General features: G+C 42.4%; 1 protein-coding gene across 2 annotated transcripts in view; it reads right to left on the minus strand.

The window, feature by feature from the left end:
* LOC121956801 (ubiquitin carboxyl-terminal hydrolase 22-like) overlaps positions 1 to 26,387 on the minus strand; it is a 32,400-nt gene that overhangs the window by 424 nt on the left and 5,589 nt on the right. For both annotated transcript variants that reach the window (XM_042505196.2, XM_042505197.2), the window contains 12 exons: positions 16,188 to 16,320; positions 13,552 to 13,665; positions 13,353 to 13,454; positions 10,730 to 10,896; positions 8,904 to 9,063; positions 8,206 to 8,311; positions 6,908 to 7,066; positions 4,818 to 4,944; positions 3,921 to 4,012; positions 3,375 to 3,437; positions 2,820 to 2,969; positions 1 to 1,577 (listed from right to left, as the gene is read on the minus strand). The exon at positions 1 to 1,577 is cut by the window's left edge and continues 424 nt beyond it. In XM_042505196.2, the coding sequence (XP_042361130.1) occupies positions 1,535 to 1,577; positions 2,820 to 2,969; positions 3,375 to 3,437; positions 3,921 to 4,012; positions 4,818 to 4,944; positions 6,908 to 7,066; positions 8,206 to 8,311; positions 8,904 to 9,063; positions 10,730 to 10,896; positions 13,353 to 13,454; positions 13,552 to 13,665; positions 16,188 to 16,320 (1,416 nt within the window). In that variant the 3' untranslated portion in view covers positions 1 to 1,534. The remainder of the gene's footprint in view (positions 1,578 to 2,819; positions 2,970 to 3,374; positions 3,438 to 3,920; positions 4,013 to 4,817; positions 4,945 to 6,907; positions 7,067 to 8,205; positions 8,312 to 8,903; positions 9,064 to 10,729; positions 10,897 to 13,352; positions 13,455 to 13,551; positions 13,666 to 16,187; positions 16,321 to 26,387) is intronic.

Raw genomic sequence — 26,387 nt, forward strand, 5'->3', positions numbered from 1 at the left:
CTGACTTGACAGCATACTGATTGAATAGAGCACTGGGTTTACTGCACTGCAGAGGCAAGACACACCACGAACCACACCGGTCTACACCAGCCACACAGTTGCCATGGAGAAGATTAACACTGATGGATTCAGAGCCAGGCTGTGGTCGCACAGTGCCCATATACGTGCAATGTGTTTTACCCTCTATATATCTCACATGATTCGTCTTCCCATCCTCAAACTACAGAGCAGAAATCATGATGGGCAGCAGGCCTTGAGGCGTTACCGAGGGCAAATTTTCACATATTATAAGATCATGAGAGCCCTGTCGCATGCAGTGTTGTTAGACGGGCTTTTTTTTTTCTTTGCACAGAGCATTCAAGGTGTTCAATGAGGAGAGACCACAGCATTCTCACATATTATAGGACCTCTTGGAGTTCATGTATTGAGTCTTCTCTTCAGAATGCCGTACGAAACCCAAAGCTCACATTCAACATACAATTCATAAACAGCAAAGGTGAGCCAATTTAACCATCACCATCATTATACCAACAATTCCACAAGAATGAAAGTATAATACGTCCAAAATCATTTCCAGTACCAGGACAGCGAGGGACATATGACTGTACTGAAAATAATATAAAAGAAAAAGACACTGAAAAGAACAGTAAACAAAAGTTCAATGAGTTGCTAAAAAAAATAGATATTCCCTGCCCTCAACCAGACTTAAAAATAAAACAATCAACACAGTAAATAATGGAACATGAGCACACTCAGGTCCAAATCTGCTTAGTTTCCATGGCAGCACTTCCCCAGCAACTGGCAAAGGCAGCATCTCTAAGCTCTCCCATGTTTTCTTTTTTTTTTTTGCTCTTAAAAAATAGATGTATACTTGATTCATACAGTATTTCATAACTAAATTCACAAATGATAAGAATCATAACCATACCTTTAAAAATGTTCTTGCAAAGTTTCATAATACGATTCTAGTCTTATTTTTTTATTTTTATTTTTTTGCATTCAGTCCCATATGCATATGACAACAAACTGTCTTCCATCAAGTTAAATGCTTGGTCAGTTGAAACGAGAGCACCATGGGAGAGAAATGGAGGGCATGTGTGTGAGGGGTAGAGGGGGTCAAAATACTGTAAGAAAAATCCAGATGTGCCCAATCGATGTGACGGTCCGTCACGCTCAGACTCTGCCCCTGCAGCAGGTAGGAGGAGGGAGAGAGACTGAGGGGTGTGGGGCCTCTTCTTCCCTCTGCCCAAGCCTGGAACTGACGATGCCCGACTCTTCCTCCTCCTTCTCTCCTCTTCATTCAGTTTCGTCAAGTAGATGCCAAGAAGTAGCTCAGTGCTTGTTTTTTTTTTTTCTTTTGAAAGGTTGCATGATTTCACACGTCTGTTTTTTTTTTTTATTTGTGTCCTCCAAAACTGGAGGAGCAGACTGGTAGTCAAAGAGTTTCAGGTAGGTTTGTGTGTTTGTGTCTGTCCCCAGTCCCTTGACTCTCTCATCAGAAGCAGTGGTTCTTCGTGGTCAGTGGTCACAAAGACTACTCATACTCAAGGAACTGTTTATGGTAGAATAAGAGATACCTGAGGAGGGGAAAAAAGAGAAACATTTGATTCAGTTGTCATACTATTAACATTTTTGAGTAGGGATGCTATGTGTTTTTTAAGCTGATAACGATAATTACGTGCTTGTCACGGTTGATATGACACGATAACAGATACTTTCACATTTTTGTATTTTTAAAAGAAGTGTTTAGCCTGTAGATAATGCACACCTGAGGCTAAAAAAGGCTATTATGTGGTGATGATACACGGATTACTTAATATTCCAGTTTGGCCTATCTTAAATCTAACTGACATCACTATTGTCATCACAACAAATACAAAGAATAATTGTGACTCTTTCAGACCTGCTGTCATCAAGCTGTGAAAAAGAAGGAGAATTTCTGGGGTATTGACAAATGGCCTACCGTCAATGCCCCCAGCACTACAGATGAGTATAATAAATAAAAGGATGTGAAAGTAAAATACATCACATAAAATCAGCTTTAAATTGATAGCTTACAGTCAAATAAAAATAAAAAAACATACAAATTAAACAAAAAGGTAAAACTAGTCTGTAGTTTCCCCTTTGTTACTGGGGTGTAGCCTTCACAACTATTTGTAGAGAAGGACGAGAGAGAGACGCACAAAACAACACACAACAGCTGGAATTCATCTCCTCACAGCTCACACTCTGCTTTTTCATTCACTCCTCTATGGGATTATTTTTAAATTTTTTTTTACAATCGATACCTATGATATTGTATAAATATATTGGTATTGTTTCTTTGACCCTAAAAAATCTGAAATTACGTTTAGAAAACACATACACACACAAAACACGTTTAACATGTTTATAATTAAACATATATGTGACATATGAGATGTTTGTATATATGCATGTTTATAGATGTACTGTATATATAAATGAATCAATTTTTCACTGATTTGATTACATTTTTATTCTATTGACAAATATTGTTATTTATATGATCAGTTTTTTATGTCATTCACTGTCTTTAATTGTAATTATGCTTTGGCAACACATATCAAATTACATTTCAATAAAGCCTCTTGAATGAAATGGAAAAACACAGAGAGAGAGAGAGGGAGAGAAATTATTAAGCAAAGTGTTACTGTGTAATTCTCTGACTTATCAGTTAAGTGTATAAACTACACTGCAGACAGAAGTCTCTATTAACACAGACACAATAATTTAACAGCACGATATTTATCATGCATCCCTATTCTTGAGTACTGCTAATGCTTTGTTTTCATTCTTACCCTTCACTATCGAGTACATCCTTAATGCTGGCCTTGGTGATTATGGCATCATCACATTTGAACCACTGGTCTTTGTGCTGGCGGATGAAGCTGGTGTAGTGGCCACTCTCTAATGTGCCTTGGTGGTTGACCACCGCAAACAAGGAATACCTGGAAACAAAACACAAGGGACGTGACTTTGTTTTCATTCTGTTTTCTGACTTCACTTTAACAAAACAATCTCATAAAGCCCCATTATCCTCCCCATACATGGACGCCTTCATTTTTCCTAAACTGCATACTGTCGCTCTTTCAGGTCTTTCTTGAGTATTGAGAAGACAGTAAATGTCCTGGAAAATGAAAGCTGTTGTAACTGTCATGGATGAAGAAAACTAAGCAGCTTTTAATAAGCTTCAAATTGATTTAATTTGGGGAAGTCACAGCCGGATGCTTCGGGTCATTAACATGTGCTGCCATGCTAGAGGAGAAATGTCTACTATGATGTCAGTACCTCTGTGAAGCAGCAGAGTGTTAATAAATCAGTTCGCTGTAGTACAGGTTCTCTAAGGTACTCACTTATTGTCGTTGTTTAATACATCAACCGTCTGTTGATACTGCCCGTTCATTCTGCTCTCTTTACTGTGGGAGGTAGAAAAACAATAACAATACATTAACACTGTTAAAGCTGCATGCACAAGTAAACACGCTACACTGGCACATAAATCCACTAGGTGGCAGAAATATCCTATCTATGAAAGCAGATGTCTTCCCTGCTGGTGCCTCTAACAATCTTTCTGTGTCTGAACAGAGCTGAACGGATGCCACATCCAGGGGTGGGGCAGTCCTGCTCCTGCATGCTTTACTGACATCAATGTATATTTATTTGGAGCATTTAATTATGATGTATTGACATTATGCAGATGTGTGCAATAACAGTAAGTACACAATATGTATAGTGTATCATACAATGTGTAAATGTAAAAACATTTTTTAAAAAAGGAATAAACCACTTAAATGAGCTGCTACAGGGTATCTGGACAAATCTGTTTATTTCTATGTCAATATGAAGACTGGCAGGACAGGATTTACGACATGGGTGGAAAAGCTAAGTGGAGGGCTTACCTGGATGCCATGAAGGGCGTCATGTCCAACTCTAGAGGGAAGGAAACATATGTAGTGATCTTCCTCCGCAGTTTCGCAGAGTGCTCAAACCGCTGGAGATGGCCAGAGAGGGAGGAAGAGAGAGGAGAGAGGGGGAAGGGGGTAGAAACATGGCAAGAGGGAAAAGAGGGAGTGGGGGGAGGGGAGATGACACATATTTAGAAATAACAGGCATCATCATTACAACGTACAACACAGCTAGTGAAAAGTGTAAATGCATGTTTTCCACCCTGGCTGTCACACCTTCATAGCAAGATAATAACAGGCTTGGATTGATCTTAGACAATCTTCTTGCAGCCTGTTCCTATGAATATCATAAATACATTAAAGCCCTCCCAATACTGTTACGATAAATAAAACATGGGTAGTGGTGAACTGGACGAGTCATTAAAGTCAAAAGTGTCCTGGGACACTGCGTGAAAGGGCTACACAGTGGGAGGTGATGCACCAACAACTGAATCGAATTATGAACACACCCACGCACAAGCAAAGTACCACACAGCAAAGTCAGCGCAAAATCTGAACCCTAATGCAAGGCACAACGGATCATATATCACAGCCTATAAATATATTTATACATTCCCAAATATAAGGATTCATTTATTTAAAAAAAAAAGAAGAAAGAAAACTAAACAGGATGAAAAAAAAATAAAGTATCTACATTTGGATGATCATTTAAGCCACATCACACAGCCCTGTAAACACGACACTGCTGTATCTGCTGTTTTTGGAGTAATGACAAAATTAGATGTGTGAATGATAAAAAGCTCAATTTACCCTTAAATAATCAAATTGTCAGACGGTGACAGATAATCTAACAAGTGATAGTTGGCAGCACGTTGTCCCTGGCTGACTCACTTTGAGATGAAAACATGCTACGATGGGGAGTTTCTTCATTGTCAGCTGTTTGGTGGACTCCTGGTAACTATGGCAACCGCCGCACTTGATTTTGGCACTGCTTCCTAGATGCTCAGGCCGCGTAAACCTGCAGAGGGAGGGTTTGGAATCAAAGAGAAGGAGAGAGGGTGTGAGGGGAGCAATGAACATGTGGGTAAACAAGAGACAGGAAGTGAGAACTGGGGAAAAGAGGAAGAAAACTATCATGATAAATTAACCCTTTCATCTCGCCGTCCGTGCCCTACAACACCTTGTTCTGCAGATCTGAAGTTAACCTGGAGATACATGAGGGCTTGTGCCTGCAGGGTTTTGATACAGCCACTCTGTATGTCAGCCCACCCAACCCAGAGCCCTGCTGGTGATGCCAACGCCTCTATCACCACAGCAACAGCACCAACCAGTTCTGTACCTTTAAGAGCCTTGCTGCAGCAACTAGGGGTGTGTGAGGTGCTGCAGTAAAAAAAAAAAAAAAGTCAGGAGGAAAGGAGGCGATAGAAAGAGAGGGGGAGGATGAGATGAGGTAGAGAGTGAGGGCACGGGGGAAAAGGAATTAGGTGGAGAGGGGAGGGAATGAAATAAGATAAGGAAGAGGAGGAAAAGAAATTGAAAGAATGAAGAGGCAGCAGATGAGATATGAGGAGTCACACCTGCTCTGCCAACCTGGTGATGGTGGAAGATGAGATCCAGGGATAACAGGGCTGATGTGCCTCAGCAGACACAATATGTGACCCCTCATACAAGTGGAGGGGTGAATGAAATTTATTTCAAGTAGAGACGATTGATAAACATGGATCTGGAGGGGTGGCCGCAGGAAAATAATTCTATTGAAAGAAAAATAAGTAGAAAATGGCAATACCTAATTTCCTTTCGGTATGTTATGAACATGCTTCATATTTAAGGTATATTTCCCTTTTTCATCCAGCTTTGTATCAACACAATGTGTGTAGTATATGTGAATAAAAGGTGGTAAACTTCCCTCCGTCTAACCAGTGCCTGCATATCCCTCCTTCCCACCTGGCGAAACTCCGCTGGATGTCGAAAACTGATACAAAACACAACTTCCAGTGGAGTTTAACTGGGTCTCCGGCTGTTGCTCAAACTGCAGGCTGCACTCACACATTATCAGATTCCCTGCCACCCATGCCACAAAGATTTTAGAAGTGGATCAAGACACAGACCCGCTCCTCTCTCTCTCCCTCTTTCTCTCAAACTCAGACCAAAATCTGATCCAATGGTGAAAATACACACTGCTGATCGAATATAAATCAAGATTATTTTCCTGCAACACCTATTTCTTGCCTAAAATATTTTCAGAAATGTATTTTAATGCCGTGCTTGGTTGTAACAGCAAGTTTGTGAACAGGAAGTGGAAGGCTTTATGCACAGCAAAAACAGAGGCTGAAAAAACTGAGATCGAATGGTAAAACTGAGCAGCGCTAATCAAATATAAACTGAGATTCTGTTACTGAGTTGCCTGTTTCTTGCCTAAAATGTTTTCAGAAACATGTTTTAGCTTACCGTTTAACTGCAGTTTGAGACTGATTTTACCAGCCGGCTGCCATTGTCTCAAACAGACGAATGCGCATTACGTCGCCCACCAGCAGGAGCATTTATTGGTCCTGTTCAGAGCAGTGCGTTCTAGTAGTTGTAGGTTTCCATTCTCTTTAACAAAAGCTAACACCATAGTCCTTTTTTTACCAGTCATACAACACTAATTTCAAATGTATTGGCGTCTTTTTGCTGCATAGATAGCCTAGTGTTATGTGAGGACCGTCTTTATGTCTGTGAAATGTGTCTTTAATCTAACAGGGTTGTAATACTATCAGTGTTATTGTGCATCAGCACAGGATTTGCAAGTTTGACAGTTTTTGCTACAAGCCTCTCTGATTTAATGCTAACATTCTAAAACTCAGATGACTGGGCATTAAGTTTAGTTTAGAAAGATGTGGAAAAAAAAAAAAAAGAAAAAGGAGAAAGACAGAGAGAAAATAAAATCTGACAGGCCGAAAAAAAGACAACCTGCCTGGTGTCAGCTGAGACTGAATGTGTACCTGCGTAGGCAGTCTGTGAGAGTGGTGGACCCTGACAGGTGGCTCTCTCCATTGACTGTGCTGCCATCTCCTCCAGGACTGAGGGGCCAGAAAGGCGTGGATGAGCCAGGAAGGTCCAGACTGATGTCCCAGAATGGATCTATCGTCGTGGAAACCCCACTAAAGAAAAAAAAGAAAGAGAGAGAAAGACAAGAGTTTGATTATGAGGTTGAATAAATAGTGTCATTTTTACAGGTCATGATGAAAGGATGATGACATAGATGGCAAGCTTGAAAATTCCCACAGCCTCTGTAGATTCAGATCATGTTTTTGTTTAAGCCTCCTGCGAGATTGAGTGTGTGCATGTGCATAATATACGCACTGTTCTTCCAGGCCCATTTGCAATTCAATGAAGTGTTACATCAGAGAAAATTGGCTTTACATAAGGAATTTGTATTATTACAGCCCAGTGACTGTGATGGACTGCACCTCAGGGCAAAATGGAGGCTTCCAGTGTACAATGCATGCAGTACACACAAATATGTATGCATAGGGGGTGGGCTGCCACATGTTATCACTGCTGATTAGATGAGTCATGGTGCTGTAACACCCAGTGGTACCAGCAGGTGGCTATTAAGGCAAGTGGGCCTACATTTATAGTGGGTGAGAAACCAACCCTGCAGTAATATGGCACTGATATGGTTCCAGTTTTGTTGAAAAAGCCTTAGGGTATTCATTTCTGTTGCTTTAGGCCTTAGCCACAAGTAATATGTAGAGAGGTGTTTAATGATTACAGAGGGGTTCAGTTTATGGCAGATATAATACTCAGGGCAGCATCACTAGCTCTGCGTCAGCGCTGTGGAGGCAGGTAACACGGCACTGAGCTAGGCTCGGCTAGTCTGGGGCGAGGTGCTTTGCAGTTCAGTGCAGCGTGCTAGTGTTAATGTGACAGAACAGCTCTAGGGGGCAGGCAGGCAACGCTTGGGTTGTGCTGCTGTCTAGACAACCCCCCTTTACAGCAGCTCTGCAGGGACAGGGCCTTTTTAAATAAGAGCAGTGGAGAGGACACAACCAGTGGTTCACCCACTCTGGGGAGGACAGGTGGTGTCCACATCGATCAGCTTGGAGTTCAGAGGCGAGTACGGAATCGCAGGACAATGAGGAAAAATGGATGAATGAGCAAATGTGAGGAAAAGAGGGAGGAGGGGTAAGAGGCGGTGATGTGGTGCTCCATCAAGATGAATGAAAACATCTCAGGTGGGACTTTATTTCGTTAAATTGCTTCTTCACACTCTTTGTGTTGCAGCAAACAAACTTACTGGCAAACTTGACAGGTAACGTCTGATTGCAGGCCCCCAGTGAAGATTTGGTCAATGATGCAGTTACAGTGGTTTGGATTGTTGGCCTTTTTCCCGTTGTCATCTCCTGCAGACCACAAAGAGCAGAAAGTATAAACACCCACAGATAACACCATCAAGTACCTGTTTAGCACTTCTGAAGGACTCTGTCTGGCCCTCTTTCTCACTTAACCATCCCCCTACAGCGGAGCCTCGCCGCCACTTCACAACTCTCTGGGTTCTAGCTAATTGAAGCGAGCCTCACTGCAGGGTCTGTGGGTGAGTCAGCCTGTCATTGCACTGCAGCAGGGCCTATTGACATTCCTCACACTGCTTTGCTTCCTGTCCCTTTGGTACACACCATTGCCAGTCTCCTTCAGTATGCTTCCAGAGAAGTAAGGCACTGTGCTCTGTGTGTAGATCTAAGGTATAACTCCAAATGCCGGATTAGAGGCAGTAGGTGGCCCAGGCACACTCCTCTCAATCTCAACTGCTCTTTGCTGAGTTTCCCCATTCAGGCCGACTTGCTGTTATCCTGGTCTGATAGAAAATATTCAAGAGCAATGCTACTAGAATAAACTCTTCAATCTTACTTCGTTAAAACACAACACATTGATGTTTTTTATTCTAAATGCAGTATGCACACAGGGAATGACATATTGATTGGTTCTATAGCTTACTGATGGTGTCTCCTTTGCAGTGCCTGTGTAGTACATCCAACGCTGCAATGAGGAACTCGTGGGCGTCTTGCTGCTCGTAGCCTGCGAGGTGACGTGCATGAGTCCACACCAGGTGCAGCAGCCGGAAGGGAATGTGGGGCGAACGGTGGCCCGAGTAGAACTGAGAGCAAGGATGAAATATAAAGAGGAGAGGGTGGTTAGCCTATTTTTTCCAGGTGTTACTGTGTGCATTATATTTTATCACCTCTTTGCTAATATCATAACTGTATTGCTCACGGTCATCTAAAATTCATTGCTGAACCATAACTCAAATGTCCTGCCGGTCAAGATAATTTTCTGACTCTCTTAGCAGCTACGGGCCTTGTCAGATATGAATGAATTCCACCACATGTCGCCTAACAGCACCGGCTCTAATGACAAAACTTTCATAGAGGAGAGGTGTGATGCGCAAGACAGAGAAGACGAAGTAGTTGGAGAGCAGGAGCGTTTGGAGCAAAAACATCCTTCTGTGATATGTTGCGGAGTCTCTGTTGCCATGGGGATTCGAGTGAGTGACAATCCAGGTCAGGGTCAGGAGATGTGGGTAAGAAAGTAACCGAGCTGAGCCAAGCGCGAGAGTTGGCAGGGTGCAAACAATACGATGAAGTTCCAACCGGAGCTCATTAATGCCAGAGAGGGGCTCTCATTTCTCGGCACCTAGATGTCACACACACCTCGCTTTATTCTCCGCAGCTCTGTCTGAAATCTGATTGAGCTGTGAGAGGGGGAAAAACATGCCGCGCTGACGTCTCTTTTGAATCTTACAAACTCTGCTCCTTTTCGGCAGTTTGAAGGTGGTTGACAAACGAAAGACGCTACGAGAAGAGGGGGAAGAAAGAGAGAGGAGAGAGTGGCTGATCAAAGCGGGCCGCGCCTCTCACCTTCACATCTAAAAAGGCTGTGTGTACGTGTGTGTGTGAGCGCAGAGACAGAAGATGGCTTTTGATGACGATGTAGAGTTTGGTTAAAAAAGAACGAAGGCGGGGGATGGAAGTAAGCAGTGAAATTAGAGAGTTGGGGACGAGGAATGGAGGTAGAAACATTCGGGATACTGTGTGCGGAGTGTTTAAATAGATTAATTTTTCTTGTATGACTGACCCTGAATTTTCTGTCTCACACAGAGCTGAGTGCTCAATCAATGTCTGCCTCCCTGGGTGACAGAGGTGAGCGATTACCTCCTTCATGTGTTATGCAGCTGAACAGTTCAGCCAAATGAGACAGGGCAGGGCTCTGTTTGTGTGCGTTTTGTGGGGGGGGGGGGTAGTGATGACTCAACTCATTATAGCATCACTTGCCATCTGTGGGCCCATATATACTGGGAAGTGAGAGGATGTAAAAAGAAAGCGAGGCAGTGTGGGAGCAGACCAGGCAGATATTACATAACGTCCAGGGCCGATGAGTTTGTCAGATGTAAAATGCCAAAGTTTTGTATCAAAGAGCTGGGATTAAGAGGCTATAAATGGCTGCGCAGCATAATTCGCATTGACTGACCAGGTTCAATAAAAGTGTAATTACAGCATTCTGCTTATTCATTTGCATGTGGCTCTGTACATTCCTTTCAGGCAGGATTTCTCCCTCCTCCCTGCCTCCCTCGTTGGGCTCGACAAAAGAGCTCAACAGTGACTCAGCCTTCTGCAGTGGGTTACACTGCGAGAGAACATCCTGTATTATATGCTTCTCAGAAAAACTAAGGCTCTGTTTTAACCAAAATCAACAGTTCCTTCTTTTCACTGTGGGATGAAACAAACCTCAGTAACAAGTTCACACACGCAAACTGTGTAGCATACCTCCTGAAAGAGCTGCGACATCTCACACACCAGACAGGAGTTTGATTGCATCTCGCACTTGTGTCTGTCGGAGAGAAAGAAGTCTCGCAGCAGCGGTGTGTGTGTTAGAGCCTGAACAATGCAGTTCATGAAACACGTGTTGCCGAGATTTATTAACCCTCGTAAACCTGCGGGACAAGAAAAGACAAAGAAAAGTTTTGAGGGCAGCAAGACAAGAAGCATTAAACATGACAGTGCTTCTGATTCATGCTGCTGGCGGCAGAGGGAACTTGAATCACCACTAAGGACCTCATCTCTGTTTCTCCGGACTGATGACATTTTTGCTGTCACTAACTTTGCAACTTGTAGTTAGATTCATTTATTTGTTGTCATAGTTGCATTTAAATTCTTGTTCAATTTTTTTTTACAAGCTAACCAAGAGGAGTACACAGGAAGTTATACTGGCTGATAGGCACCTCATTTATTAGACAATTTTGGCGACTGTCACCCAGTTTCATCAGGACCCACTTGGGAAAATCAAATTCTAGAGACTGAGAGAAGTTTATGCAGCACTTTAACTATATTTTAGCTCTTTGGAATCACAAAGAAAAAGTAGGCTATTATTTGACTGCAAATCCCTCGCATGTTATGGATAATGACTACTGTAGAAACAGGACAAAAAAGAGACGTCTTGTACTGTAAAAATTTGGAGCTTATTACTGTGGGATCATTGTCACATGCTTTTCAATGGAGTCAGTGAACTGACAAAGTGCACAGAGTCAGATACATTCATCTTTTCAAACGGTCTTGTTTTGGTTCTTTGGCTCGCATCAGGGTTCATTTCACAGCTTTCAGAACAGCCCAAACAAAGCGTACTAAATGGGTAACAGAATTTGTTTTAACCAAACCAAACAGGTTAGGTCTGAAAGCACTATTAGAAACCATCAATATTAGAGGGAATAACTGAGCCAAAAGAAGCACACATTTGGTTCTGAGATTTTTGCGACAATACTTTTTTTTTTTAGTTACTAATTAAACATTTTAGTCAAAAATGACTCACTTGTGAGAATTTTGTCGCTTTTCTTAGTCCCGTGTGATAGTGGACTTAATATCTTTTGGTTATTGGTCGGATAAAACAAGCTTCTGAAAACAACACATTGGGCTTCACCTTATTATTTTCTGCAAAACTATTATTCCATTAATCTAAAAAAAAATAACTCAAAGGAATACTTCATTCCCCAAATTACCATTGATATGTCAATAACTCACTTGGTGTTACTCTGGCATAATTTGTAAAGAAAACTTCGTTTTTCTTGCATGCCTGGTGTGAATGCAAAATCCAAAAACAGAGAAAGGTCTTGATAAATTTAAGTAAAGGAGGGACGTTTCATCGTAGAGTTGTGTGACTGTGGTGTTTTAAAGGTTTTGTTTGGATTCACCAAAGTCACACAATAATACATACATAGTGGTAAACCAGCAGCCTCTGTGTTCAGTGAGATAAAATTACTGTTTTTGTCAGTGGAGTCTGGCTTTGCAGAGAGCATCAGTAAGTCTCACTTTCAGTTTAGTGTTAAATATTATGGTTTTAGCAAAAATGCATGTGTTTTGGGAAGTACTGAGCATACAAGTGGATAAAAAAAACTTGTGTGAGAGCTCATAAATGTATGCTTTGATATAGTTTTAATGTTGTTAGACGTGGTCACCTTTGACTTCAACTCATCGGTTTTTGGATTCTTCATTCACTGGAGGCATTTTCTTGATGAATTCACCATAACACGTGACAAGTAACTAATACACAAACAGGTCAGTTGGGGGGTATTCTTTAACTTGATGAAGTAAACACTAAGTAGTAGTGGCCCCATATAACAACTCACACACTGTGTAGTTCACACATCAAAATATGTATATATTTATTACACTTAAAAGCCACTGGCACCTTCAGAATCAGGTTTTTTTCTGTTATGGGTTAGCTCTGCCAGCAACACTGTGTGTATCCTGGAGCACACCCCAAAGCTGTGAATGAATTCATTTAGAGTGGGACAGTAAAGCTACAGTCTCCCAGTGAAGGCCAGTGGAACAGGTGAGACACAGCGAGGTCTTGGGTCTAATCCAATTGAGCAAGGTTTTGTTCTGGAAGACAGCGCTGGGCGACAGCTTTAATACTTCAGACTAGTCCTGGTGTGCAACACACACATAAACACACACACACACAGTCTACTGCCCAATCACGGCTACCAACCAAGCTCTTTAAACATATAAAGGGAGTAAAGGATGGCAGTGGGCAGAGGGAAAGTACTTGTACAAAATCAAATAGACAATAGAGACAGCGGGAGGAAAACAAAGCAACAGATCACTGAGAAAATAGTTCAGAGAAAAAACAAGTTCTGGGGAGACACACTCAGGCCCACTGTGGTGAGCATCAACAGTATCAGCGAGGGAACACTGTGTTCTGCCTCTCGCAGTGAACTGCCTGTGGGGCTGACCTGTCCTGTCGACCTTGGGTATCACACTTAAATGCAAGAGTGACCCCAAGTACACTTGCGCCATAGGATCATGGAGAAACACACATGCAAGTAATACCAACAGCACACACACTGTCTAGGGATGAAGCTACGCATACAAAACACTGCAGTCTGATGCTTACCTATGGTACAGTTCGTAGTGATTTTCCTCCGCTTTGGATTGTGTCGTAATAATTCTAGCTCTCTCTTTGTTGGCTCCCACGTTGTGTATTTCTCCCCTATTCCTGTGGATACAAAAGTGTACAAATGTGACAACACTTAGCGGACGGTCTTGTTTCACAAGCTGCATTAAGTTCTCTGACGGCAAACAAAATGCTCTACCTTGCAATTTCCAGGCTTTCCTCTGTTCCTCTTTGGCAATCTGCTCCATGTCTTTGTCGTAAATGTAGTCTTGACACACAAAACAATATATTCCACCGTATAATAAGTCTATCGCTGGAAGCAGGAAGGAGGGGAAGAGAGAGGGGGGAGAAAGAGAGATTGCACCATAATTACAAATAGATTTTTCCACCATAGTAACACACATTGGGTTTTATTTTACTGTCCAACCTCGCTGGCACAGCCAGGCTCAAGACAAGTGTTTTCTCTGAACTGCTTTTTCTGCTCAATATGTTCCCGTCTCACTGCCTGCACTGAACAACTATACAGAGATATGGGGGAACAGTGATGGAATAGGTGTGTTTGTTTCCCACCCCCACCTGGGCTTTCAACGAACATGCCATACCCTACCATTCTAAAACTCCACGGCAACAATACCTCAGCTCTGTTGCCGTGACAACCTATTTTTAGCTTAACTGGACATTTTTCTGTTTTTGGTGCTACCCACACTGAGAAAGTGAGCTAACACATCATCGAGAAAACCTGACTGGTGTATGATATATTGCTGTCACAGCCCCATGGTTTGAGAAGTGTGTGTGTTTCTTAATGTCTGATATTAGAGAACATATAAAGAAATAAATCATGCAAGAAATTAGTTTTAAAAACGTGATCTTTTTCTCTGATAACCCATGGCCACATTGGATTGGATGTGTCCTGAATAGGATGCTCTTCTCTGGACAACAGTAAACCGATAAAGAGAGAAAGATACATTTGGCAGTGAGAGAAAGAAGATATAAGTCCCCTTTACACTGTCTGTTCAAGGCTGGTATACTGCGACATTATGCCGCCTTGTTTTTCTGTATAAAAGGTACAAACGTGAAATGAAGGGACAGAGCTGTCTCGCCTTTAAGCCGCTGCAGAAGGTAGTAACAGCAACAAAGCAGCGCAGTTATGCATGCGACCCACCGGGGGCAATTTAAAAAGTGGCAATCAGCAGCTAACTCAATAGCCTATTTTACAACCAGGTTGTGCTATAGGGTTGCGACAAAGACAAGAGCTGTGTTCGAAACCGTTTCCTAAATCTGAGTGTACATAGGATGCACCCTACTTTTAACTGCCATCTACCACAATGCAGTGCGGCCGTGTATTTCTGGGGGAAAAGCATTACCAAAGTAGTGTCCGAAATCTTGTTCATTATTCCCTATATAGTGCACAGTTTAATACACACTACATAGTGAATAGTTAGTGAGTGAATGAGGGGACGATTTCAAACACAGTTAAGGTAACTCTGCCACCCTATACGCGAAGCGGCATAACAGCGCGATATTACCGCCCTGAACAGGCAGTGTAAAGGGGGCTAAAGAGAAAGTACAGCTGCTGAAAATCTTTGTAAATTGTGAAAATGTTGAGATCCGGGAGCTCCGTACCCTCCACGCAGAGGACGAGATCAGTTGCTGTATAACAGGGATGGTAAATGATTGCTATTGCCAGGTTGAACAAAGCGCTGCTTTGTTTACGTTACACTAGAGGTTAACACTCGTGTGTAATGCAAAATAAAAACCACACACTGTAGCAGGATGATGTCCCCGTTGTTCTGTTCTATGTAAAAATGTAAAGGCGGTATGAAAAAAAGGACTTTGTCGCGGCCCTAAAGCACGACCATTCTCTCTATAGACTATGGTGAATTGCACAAGGAACAGACAGGCCGTTAAGAAGTTTCAGGGTAAAGATTGAGAGGAGGGGGAGAGAGAGAGAAGAAAAGGAGAAAAGGATGTGAATGGACTCCAGAGGAGTGAGGTTGTTGGGAAAAAGATGTTTAAAAATTAGTCCTAAGAAGGGAGCTTGCTGTGTAGCAGTCTAGCAGTCAGGGAGTTTGGATTAATTTGATTAGAGGTGGAGAAGAACAGAGTGCCAGTGTCAGAGAGGCTCCTGTGGAAAGCTCAAAGGTAATTAACACTGTGGCCGTGCACTTGGGATACATGTATGTGTGTGTGTGTGTGTGTGTGTGTGTGTGTGTGTCTGTGTGTGTAACTAAACTGTTAAAATGCATTAAATCAATTAGACAACTACCAAGCCATCCTACTGTCTCCGTGGTTTCCACATTTAGTAGTCCTCGCCAGGGTAATATCAAAATCTTGCTTATTAGTGTTATTATCTTATTTAGCATAATTAGCGTGTAAGGTTGAAGCCGGGCTCTCTGGTAGCTGTGGATTAGCGATGTCTACCCCTCCCTTGGTGCTGTATGAAAGGGAGAGTACAAACTTAAACCCATGACATTTGACTGGCTAAGGCGCTCCCACCAGAATGGTAATGTGCTGTGGTTAGAGTGAGGTTCAGCTCCCTGTCTGCTCGGAGGAGGAAGTTGCCCAAAGTAATGCTGTAATCCTTTGCTGATAATAGCTGATGCTGCAGTGGGCCACAGGGGTGCATGTGAATGTGGGGACTGACGTGATGGGACTGAGCCTTGGACGCAGGGAGGGGCAATGCATTGATATCATAACTTATCAAATCACTATAGCTCTATTGAGAGATTTCTTTTAAAACAGAGAGGATTATGGGGAAAAAATGCATTAAAATTAACATTAAAAGGCAATTAAGATTGGCTTCAGAATGTTTTCTTGTGTGAGTGTGTGGCTTACCTAGATTGTGTCTCTTGTTTTTTGCGTGCTCGTGGATGTGTTTCTTCGTAAAACAGCCGAAAAAGACGCAGTAGAGACAAGAGTGGAGACGATTCAGGTGGGCGCCACACATGTGACAGATACACGACTTGGCCTGGAACGAAAGACCCAAAGGAGAAAGGGGGAGGACAGAGGGGGGGTTGAGAGCGAAAAAAAAAAAGAAAGGACAGTCAGCATGGTGAGAAAATCCTGCAGCAGGACAGAGCCCTGAGCTATACTGTAGCGTGGCGTACGCAGGCGGAGTGGAACTCCCTGCCAGCTGAATCAGATTTCTATCTTCCAGTCAGTCACACAAACACTTCGGAGGACACGGTGCTCGAATAGACCTGATATGAAGACAGACTAAAGATTGCTGGGCCTGTTGACAAATTCAATGCAGTTGAATAACAACATATTTCCACACTGAATCTTCCGCTCTCTAACACATGCAGGCCATGATGGGATTTAATGCTTGGCAGGCACACTGGAGAAGGCTAGCAGAATATGTCTGAAGCACACACTAACCACAGCTGGAGTGTGTGTAATTGGTTTGACTACAGCACCCAGAGGTAAGTGGAGAAATTGAACATTAGAATGCCTGACATCTTCTGCAAACCTGCAAAAAATGAGCTCTCCAGCCTGCCCAGGAGCACACTTCCCCACATCTTCTGCACAATTCACATTACATTTGGTGGTTACTCTGTATATATGTAAAAGTTTTACAACAACTGTGAGAAAGGAAAACCCAAAGAAGGCTTGTTTATCTACCATGACTAACTGTGAGTAGGGTAATTTAGTAAGAAATGGGAGGGAAAAGATGATCTGGGCAAAGAGTGGTAAATAAGTGTGAAGATTGGTGATGATTGTCATCAATGCTGGGCAGAAATGCTATACAGATCCTGTGTGTGAGTGGGGATGCACATGAACATGAGTTTTTAAATGCACACTGAAGGCCTTAGGACCACAGTTATCTTAGAGCTCTTACATTGACGACACAACTCCAATCCCTTGCAAACAGGTTTCACTGGAAAAGCATCCAGGAACAGTCCAGCTAGTGAACAAAGCAACAAAGGCCTCACTAAACTATACGGCTGTATGACTGTGTACAGGCGGCTAAAGCCGGTTCCTTAATTGTTGTGGAGCTGCCTAAAGCTGTTCCAACAGACATTGAGGATGTGATTTGTGATGTGAATTCACCTCTGACCTTCCTCTACAGACGGGACGATATACAATTTTATAGTGATTCACAATAAAATAAAATTTAAAAAAAAACAACAAAACAACCACTCACAATAAGTTGATCGTGGTGGATTTCCATTATTAGGATAATTGTGAACATTGTGTTCAGCAGCATCCAAAGCGAAAGCCAGGCGACAGACAATACAAAGAGACTCAGAAAAAACCCCCCAAATAATTGGCATATTTCAAATGAAAAGATATGATGTCATTTTAAATCGCTGAAAATACCTGAACTCTAGTAGGTTTAAAGGCCATTTCAAGAGTTTTGAGAATATTTTGATGATAAACGGGTAGGGCTGTGCATTATATTGATATTCTAACAAAATCGGGATATGAGAGTAGATATTATCTTAATTTTTGTAAGTAAAGACAGTAAAGACATTTTTGGAACGCACCAGACTGTTCTAGCTGTTCCATTATTTGCCTTTACCCAAACAGCCAAATTATATCCACATTACTAATGATTATTTATAAGAAATCTCGTTGCGTAAATATTTTGTGAAAGCACATACAATCAACCCCGCAATCATCCCATTATTGATAGAGGTATTTCTGTATAAATATTGTGAAATTTGATTTTCTCCGTATCACCTTATATTGAAAATATTGTGAATCACAATTATCTTAGCCAGAATAATCATGACATGAAATTTCCATTAAAACCCTGCTGCTGCTATCAACAAAAATGTACAGCATGCATATTGCATATGAAATGCTACTAACTGGGTCATTTTAAAAACATTTAGTACATCAGTGAATGCAAAATATTTCAGAGGCTCTTACACTTAATGCTTCCATTGTACAGTTCTGTTGGTAATGTGAGTGAAAACACAACAAAATATAGTCTGCAAGCCTGCTTTGAAAGGGAGAAATTGAATAAGAATGGAAAGATCTAATCAAAGCCTTTCAGGGCGCAGACCATGCCGCAATGAGTCGCCCACTCATAACGAGAAGACAGAGGGAAAGTAGGTGTGAAGCAAAGGTGAAGAGAAACAAAATGAGAAAGAAACTTGGCTGGAGAGATTTACCAGCTATCAGTTTCTGGTACACTGCGTGAAACTAGCTCTGAATAAAGACTCACACACTCCTACACACCTTACTTAAGCTATTGGATGAACTCGAAGGCCCTGTACTGTATTGTCTGCCTATTGGTATCTTTTGACCAGAAATACAATAGTATAACCTGACACCATATGAACAACATCTAAGCTTATTGTTAAAGAGAAATAAAAGAGGTTCTGCCAGTCTGTTTCACTTCCTTCTTTCTGGGTGGCACAAGAAGATGTTCTGTGCAATGAGATGACTACACAACAAAAAGTAATTCCACTTATGTGGTACAACAAAGCACTACCTCACTAAATAACTCACAGGAAGACTCAAAACCTCAACATCCAACGTGACAGTATTTTTAGTTTTATTTTATCATGAAGCTTTAACCAAAACAAATGTTAAAAACAGAGGCTCTGCAGTATGTAATATGGTTGGAAATGAGCAATCAGTGTACTCAGGCCAATATCAGGATTATGGTCTTAACTATGCATTAATACTTTGTGTTCCAATGAACTGTGTGCATCCAAATCTATCTGCCAAATGAAGTTTTGTTTCCATCAGTGCTCTTGTTCTTTCGTCAAGCTGTGCAATTTTAATCAAAAGACAAAATATTACATGTTTTCCACCTCAAATTGAAATCCTTTATATACTAGCAATAACACCGATATTGCTTTTCTTATCTTCATGTCACAACATGTGACATATCCTACTACTTAAAGCTACAAAAAAATAGAAACAATCCATGTTTTAAGTTACTATTGGTTTTCAAAAAAAAAAAAGAAACAAAAAACTGCAATGGCAGAGATCTGAATCTCTGCAAAACTGGGATAGCTCATCTGTTGGAGTGGGCGGAAATAGTCAGAAATTGTGTATAAGCAGCAGGTGGGAGCAAGATTGAAATAACAGTTCTGTGCAAATCTCTATTTGTATGGAGGAGTTGACAAAGGGTACCAGAAGTAACTGAATATTAATTTGCTCATACCGTGGTAAGCAAGGGATATGGGTGCTACATGAAACACCAGACATGTGCTGCTATGCACTGCAGCAGAGACGGGCTGCAAAACTCACAGTCAGGTCTGTGTTTTGGCTGAGCATTAGTAGGCGTGGGCTGGATTGTGATGACATTGCAGTAGAGGGGATATTCAGGGTCGCAGACACTAAGCTCTGTTTTTATTCATATTGGTGTGTTAGCCAGCCAGCCAGCTCTGAATGGGTGTGTAAGAAAAGGGGCAGAATCAAATCAGCAAGGGGTGCTTTTCCAAGAGACATGATTGGTGAGTGATGGGAAGGAACAATGTGTTGACTGTCACTTAAACCGACTACTTCTGCTGCAGACTCTTTGAACTTTTAAAGTAGAGCTTGTGTTATATACATGCCACGAGAAAGGAAGAGCAGAGTGTGTAGCAGGACCTGTGCCTTCAGAATCTATATAAAACTCTGCATGCACCAGCAGAAGTTAAAAGACAGGCCAAACTTTATGTAAAGAAACAATTTAACTGCATTCCTACATATGTTTTTAAGTCCCGTTCACACATGCAGTGCAACCCTGAATTTAAATAGATATTACTCAAAGGTGCTGTATGTAAGAACGCAAGTGTACAAATCACTTGGACTGGAAATTAACCAGACTTTATCCTGTGTGAATAGATTGGTCATCATTACAGCGGAGCAAGTGATCACATTTATATCATGTAATTAGCATAAAAAACTGTAGAATATAAACATCTTAGGGTGTGTCAACATGACAGCAAGCATGAATGGCAATGTAGAGTACGTTCCCAACATTAGTGGAATCATTTTTCCATTGTGTGACAGGAAAGAGACCCGGTGCAAAGCTGTTACTGATGCAGTCGTGCTGCATAATGCTGAAGTTACAGTGCTCATATATACAGTGGAAAAGCCTGGGTTTATAAACATGATAAAGGTACATGCTAACAAGCTTCAAGTATTTTGCTGAAGTTGCCTCATCTGTACAACCATATACGTGAAAGAGCACTAGAGTTGAAGGGGATGTCATTTACTCCACTACAACAGACCTGAGGTCCAGTAATGTGAACACGACAAAAAACATTATTTGCTAACATGGAATAATGTTGAACGACTGTTGTATGATTTCAGAAAATTTACTGTTTTCTCGGCAAAACCTACTTGAAGCCATCTGCATTTTTTAGTTTGACTTTGTTAAAATTGTAAGTCTACATTGGTGTGAAAAAATCAGAGACTTTATATTCAGGCCATATCGCTCAGCCCTATGAGGACACCAATGAAGACGTCTAACTGGAGAGGCAATGAAATTCAGGAACGTCTATCAGTGAAGGCTGAGGCCAAAACCATCATACAAATTCAAGGAAAAGCAACAGACTAGGTAGTTTATGAAAAATTACAAAACCAGCTACAAAAGAAAAACACTGCCATTTCCGCTGCATTCTTTTTGCGTCATGTCATGCCTCCCGCACACTACCCAGGCGCCACGCCTTGCATAACCTGAGTTCCTCCAGTGGACAAGAATGTGTCTCACACAATCTCCTGTCGGTAAATGGACCTGCACTCTTAAAGCGTCTCTCTCGTCATCTGACCACTTTTTAAGCGCTTTTACACTTCATGGCAAATTCAGCCATTCACACACACATTCACACACTGGTAGAGGTGGCCGAGGCTACAGCACAAGGTGCAACCTGATAACATATTTCACAATATATTGTGATTTATTACCTTTTCTCAAGTGAAAATTATATCCCTCAAAGGTAAAAATGCACCTTATTAATAAAACAGATGTTGACAATTTGCTCATCTCACTCTGACCATTTTTATTGCAGCAAAATGTATCTAGTGAGCCGGAAAAAAATGTTTATTTTATTATTCTAGAAGGCAAAAAATGTATTGGCAATATTAATTATTAATATACCAAAAAAAAAGATATTGTATTGATACAATATTGGCATGCAAAATACCACAATGCTGCATCAATTTTCCCCCCACCTCTATGCTACTAAGTTTCTTAAACATTCAAACACACAACTTCAGCATCTTGCCCAAGGATAAATTGATATGAGGGCTGGAGGAGCTGGGGATTGAACCACTGATCTTCCCATTAGTGGACAACCACAGCCGTCCTTTTGTGTGCTACATACGTTTAAGGTAACTCTGGACAATGCCAAGACCCGATTTTCCTGACACTGTCTGGAATTAACATGACAAGACAGCTTTAGTTGCCTCTCAGCCTATCCTGCACAAGCACTGATGTATGTTATTTATCCCTAATCCAATTCTATTGCACCAGGACTCCAAGTCAAAAACAAGAAACCCTGCCAATGCCACGCCTTGCCCTCCCCTGCCTCAATGCCCCTCGAGCGGGCAGAACCCCCCTCCCCCCCACCTTCTCTGTGCTCTCTTACTCTCACTGTAGTTCACAGGCTGTCTACTCCTCAGTGTCAGCAGTCCTGCCTCTCTCTGCGCCCAGGGCTTTTAATGTTCTATTAGATCAACTATTGATCAGCCGCTGGCTCAGATGACTGGAACAAGTGTCGGACAGGTAGCAAGCTCGCGCTCGTGCTGCGCCAGGCTGCATCTCCCATCTGGGATGCGGCCGTTGAGGCAAGTTAGGCTGGGCACTGTGTCCAAGGGAATGACCTGCTAATGTACAAAGCTGTTGATTGATGGAAGAACAGATACAGAAAGGCATTAGCTGGATGAATAGATCCCCAATACATCTTTGACGTGAGGCTAAGATAGCATTACATGCTTTGCGGGCCCACTGTATGGCTGTCAGCTAACACTGGTCCGACTACAGTATAAATCATCCAATATTTCAGATCTAGATACATGCAAATCTAAATGAAGTAACATCTGTACTCTCCATCTTCGCCTCAGTGTGACTGCATTATTGCTACCTTAGCATTTAGGGTAATGCATTCATATATTCAAACAGAGCCAGTAATGTGATGAACTGTAACTGAGGAGGAGAAAACGACAATGACGATTATGATGTGGACAAAGGTTCTGCCTCCACTGAGCACGCTCCTGCTGCTGCAAAGAACAGACCGGGGAGGGGAGTGAGAGAGTCAATACGGGGTGGAGAGCGCGGCTATATGAGAGCTGTGACTCACCAAGCTCCCTCACACTCATGAGCCTGTGCATGCTTCTCTACACACACATGCTTGAACATCAACAAAATTAACAATGGCAGACATGCGCACTGCATGCTATAAATATGCATAAAACAACACGCAGAATCTCTCCACACACACACTTGGTCCTTTCTGATACTATAACTAATATGAACAAGCTGAGGGAGGCTGGGGAAGAAGACTGATGGTGATGCTCCAGAACCGTGCTGCCGACTGACCCCGTGGGGCTGCAGCCTGTCAGTGCCTTGGCAGGATGATGTTATTACCCCCCTCTCCCTCCCCCCGACTTCCCACTATCCCCACATGACAATGCCTGCCCTGCAAAACGCAGTCTTAGTAAGCAGCCCGAGGGACGCTCACAATACCAATCGTACTCTATTCTCTTTTCACTTCCGTCCTCCATCAGCTCATTGTAACCTCCATTGACAATGACATGCTGTATGGTCTTTTGCGTGTGAATGTATTCCCACCTCATCCAAATGAATCCGAGCTGTGGGAGAGATGAGGAATTGTTGGAGTGTGTAGTTTGGCCTCATACTGTCACACACCACTATAAGGACATTATAGCTAACCCCTGAGCCTATGGAGTCTAGCTTCCTCGCCATCTCCAGGAAACAGAAATAAAAACTAAATAAAATGTGGAGGGAGTGGAACTAAGCTGCGATACTCACGGTAGAGTAGCTTTGATGCCATGATTAAAAATGTAGCCCAATGCTTCTCTAGGGTTTGTTTAAGTTGTGTAGGTTGATAAAACAGGGTTTGCAGCACATGGGATAAATAGGTGTGCATGTGTGAATCTGATTATGATCACTCAATTAGGGCGATATAGGCTGTGTTTCCCTCTTAATTTGCAGAGATCAGAGGCTGCAGGGGAGAACAGGCACCAGAAGGGTTTCCACTCCCAAAAGTACAGTAAAAAAATGATAGTTTATGCTAGTTTGATGTTATACAAGTAGCACGGTGTAAAACAAGCATTATGTTACACACACCAAGCACACGTGGTTTAAAAACTTCAATACTGCTACATAAAGACACAAAGCCCCCTCACACAAGAGCACCAAGCCAACATTTATCTAATTTGCGTGTAGTCTGACCAGCGCTGCAAAAAAAATAAGTAAAAACATTGACAAACATGTATGGCAAGAGGGAGGCTCATGCAGACAGCAGTGTGTTTGTTTGTCTGCACAGATGGTTAACAGTCTAGCTCCAGCTTAACAAAAGGGAACGTGATCAGTTGTCAAACCCTGCAGCTACCAGATGCCCAAAACCACCCTGCTCCACCAAAAGAAAGCACGCACACACACACACTCACACACCAAAGAGAGCGGCTGACACCCACAGCATCGGGCTTCTGAATGCTTCCCTTGGACTCAAATCTCATCAGATCACAAGCTGATTTCTTCTCTGTCCTAATGGCACCAATCAGGATCCACAGATCTTTGAACAAGGAAAATCTATGAGCACTGCCTACAAAAAAGGCACTGTGGGGCTATTAGCGCACTGCAGAGTCTTTAAAAGTGAGCATATATCGAGCAGATCTAAGTCATAAATTGTCTTGCAAGGGTCTAATGCCACAATCTTCGCCTTTTTTCACAAGGACAGCGAGACATTTCCAGACAAATAGCCTAGTCCTAAGAAAAGCTGTCACTTGGGCCCAAGGTTTTAACAATAGGGAATAATTGAGTGTCCACACTAGAAGAGATTGATTGCCTCTTGGTTTTGGGCTTGGTCGGCCCCTGGGGAGTGATTGACAGCTCATTAGCCAGATGGTGGTACTAAGGGAGGGCTGGACAGCAGCCTCATTGGCTGGCTCCGGCCATGACCAGCACGCTTTGTAGCAGCAATGTCTTTCCAGAGCCTGTTGGCCAGTCAAATGAGAAGTAGCGTTTCTGGTTGAAGTGAGGGTAAAGTAAAGGAATGGTCGGAGGAAGAGAAGAAAGAGAAAATCAGTCAAAGGGAACTTGTCTGGCGAGGAGGGGCTGAGAGGAGAGCCGGACACAGCTTACACAGAGAGGAGCTTCATCAAAACGCGAAGTCACGCTCGTCCCCCGGCACAAACATTTTCAAATTCAAGACTATAATCCTTATTAGTTTACTTGGCAATTGGACAAGTTACATCAAGACATAACATAAAAAATGCTGCTGGTGGTCATGTAGCAACCCACCCACCTCCTTTTCCGCTAATTTCAATTTTGTGTCTATGTCAGCATTGCATCTTCTTGACCAGGATTGCTCCCTAGTGGAAGATTGCTAAAGCATAGCAAATCAGAGGCTGTCTCCTCTAGCATTTCTGATCTAAAATAAACAGCAAGGATGAAGACACTGTGGCAAAATACACCGAGCGCAATGACGAAGACTTCCAGTACATTACAGTGGCTTCGCAGTAATAATACGGCAAGCTAGATTCTTTGAGGATGAAAAATTGGGAGAAAATAGCATGCGGATGGGACACCACAAGGTGACACCAGGCCCATTACACTGAGAGGAGGTTACAGACCTTGTGCCATTTGTTTGGTCTGAGTCACTAAGCCAGAGCCACAGTGACTGACAGACCGAAAGCCACATTAGACAAGACCTGGGAGTGACAAAAAGCACACAAACTTGGAAGAAATGGGTCTGGAAGGGGGCCAGAAGCCAACGTCTGACATCACCAAACCCACTGAGTGTCGTCTGTGAGGCAGGAGATGAGGGGGAAAGGACAGGATGGGGAAGAGGGGAAAAAGAGAGGGTTAGAGGCTTTGCTATGAATCTAACAAGATCCAAAAATCCACATAAAAACCTCTGTGAAAATCCAATTATGTTTTTGTATGGCAGTTTACCAGTGCTGTGTATATTCTGTGTAATCTTAACTACAGCATTATAATTATCAAGAGGTAAACAATACAAGCATTTCTTTTGGGCAAATTTAATGGGATAATCGAGAGGCAAATGAGAATCGTGGGCTGAACTAGGTTTGAAAACAAGGGAAAAAAAAGCGAAAGCAAGAAGCAAGGAAAAAAAGAGGAAGAAAAAGCGTGGGAGTGAGCGCAGAAGAGGAACAAGCAAGGGCTATGAAGAGGCTGGAGGAATAGATCCTGATGCTACAAACGTATGCTGATGAGTCAGGGAGCAGGCCTGTGATGTGATGGAGACTGATCTGACAAAGAGATCTGCTCACAGCACAGGAATCAGCCGCTCTCCGGGATTGGCTGTGCCTCAGTGCATTCTGTGCATGTGTGTGTGTTTGTGTGTGTGAAGGGAAAGAACAGGAGGGAGAAGAGAGTGACAGGAGGAAGTAAATGTGTCATCCTTGAAAATATATCCATTTTCCTACCACTGAAATTCCCGGCATTATCTAGCAAACCATTTCTCTCTCATCTTCCCTCATCACAAGCAGAAGGGGGGCTTGCACTTGTGGGGAAAGGGGGGTGTATGGTTCCTCTGATCATATATGATTTATCAAAAGTAGAAGATTAAAAAAAAGTTGACTTCAGTCAGCTCTCTAATCACGACCCTGGCCCCTTTAATCAAAGTGACAGCAAATTCTTCAAAGCAGTTATGGCTGTAAAATTCCACCAACCCCACCCACCCTGCTTTCATCTCATCCAATTTCCACTCAACCTAAGATAATAGCTCTGGTTTAACTGCATGGCAGATTCCTTCATGGTGGCAGTGTTTTAGTGCACACGGAGCCTCCTCTTATGGTAAATGGAGTCTATCCTGCTGGATGGAGCATCACACAAAATAAATAACCATGACTTTCATGAATATTCACACAATCCCTCCA

This window comes from Plectropomus leopardus, chromosome 18, assembly GCF_026936395.1.
Source record: "Plectropomus leopardus strain MGB_pleo_1.0 chromosome 18, ASM2693639v1, whole genome shotgun sequence".
In the NCBI taxonomy this organism is placed as follows: domain Eukaryota; kingdom Metazoa; phylum Chordata; class Actinopteri; order Perciformes; family Serranidae; genus Plectropomus; species Plectropomus leopardus.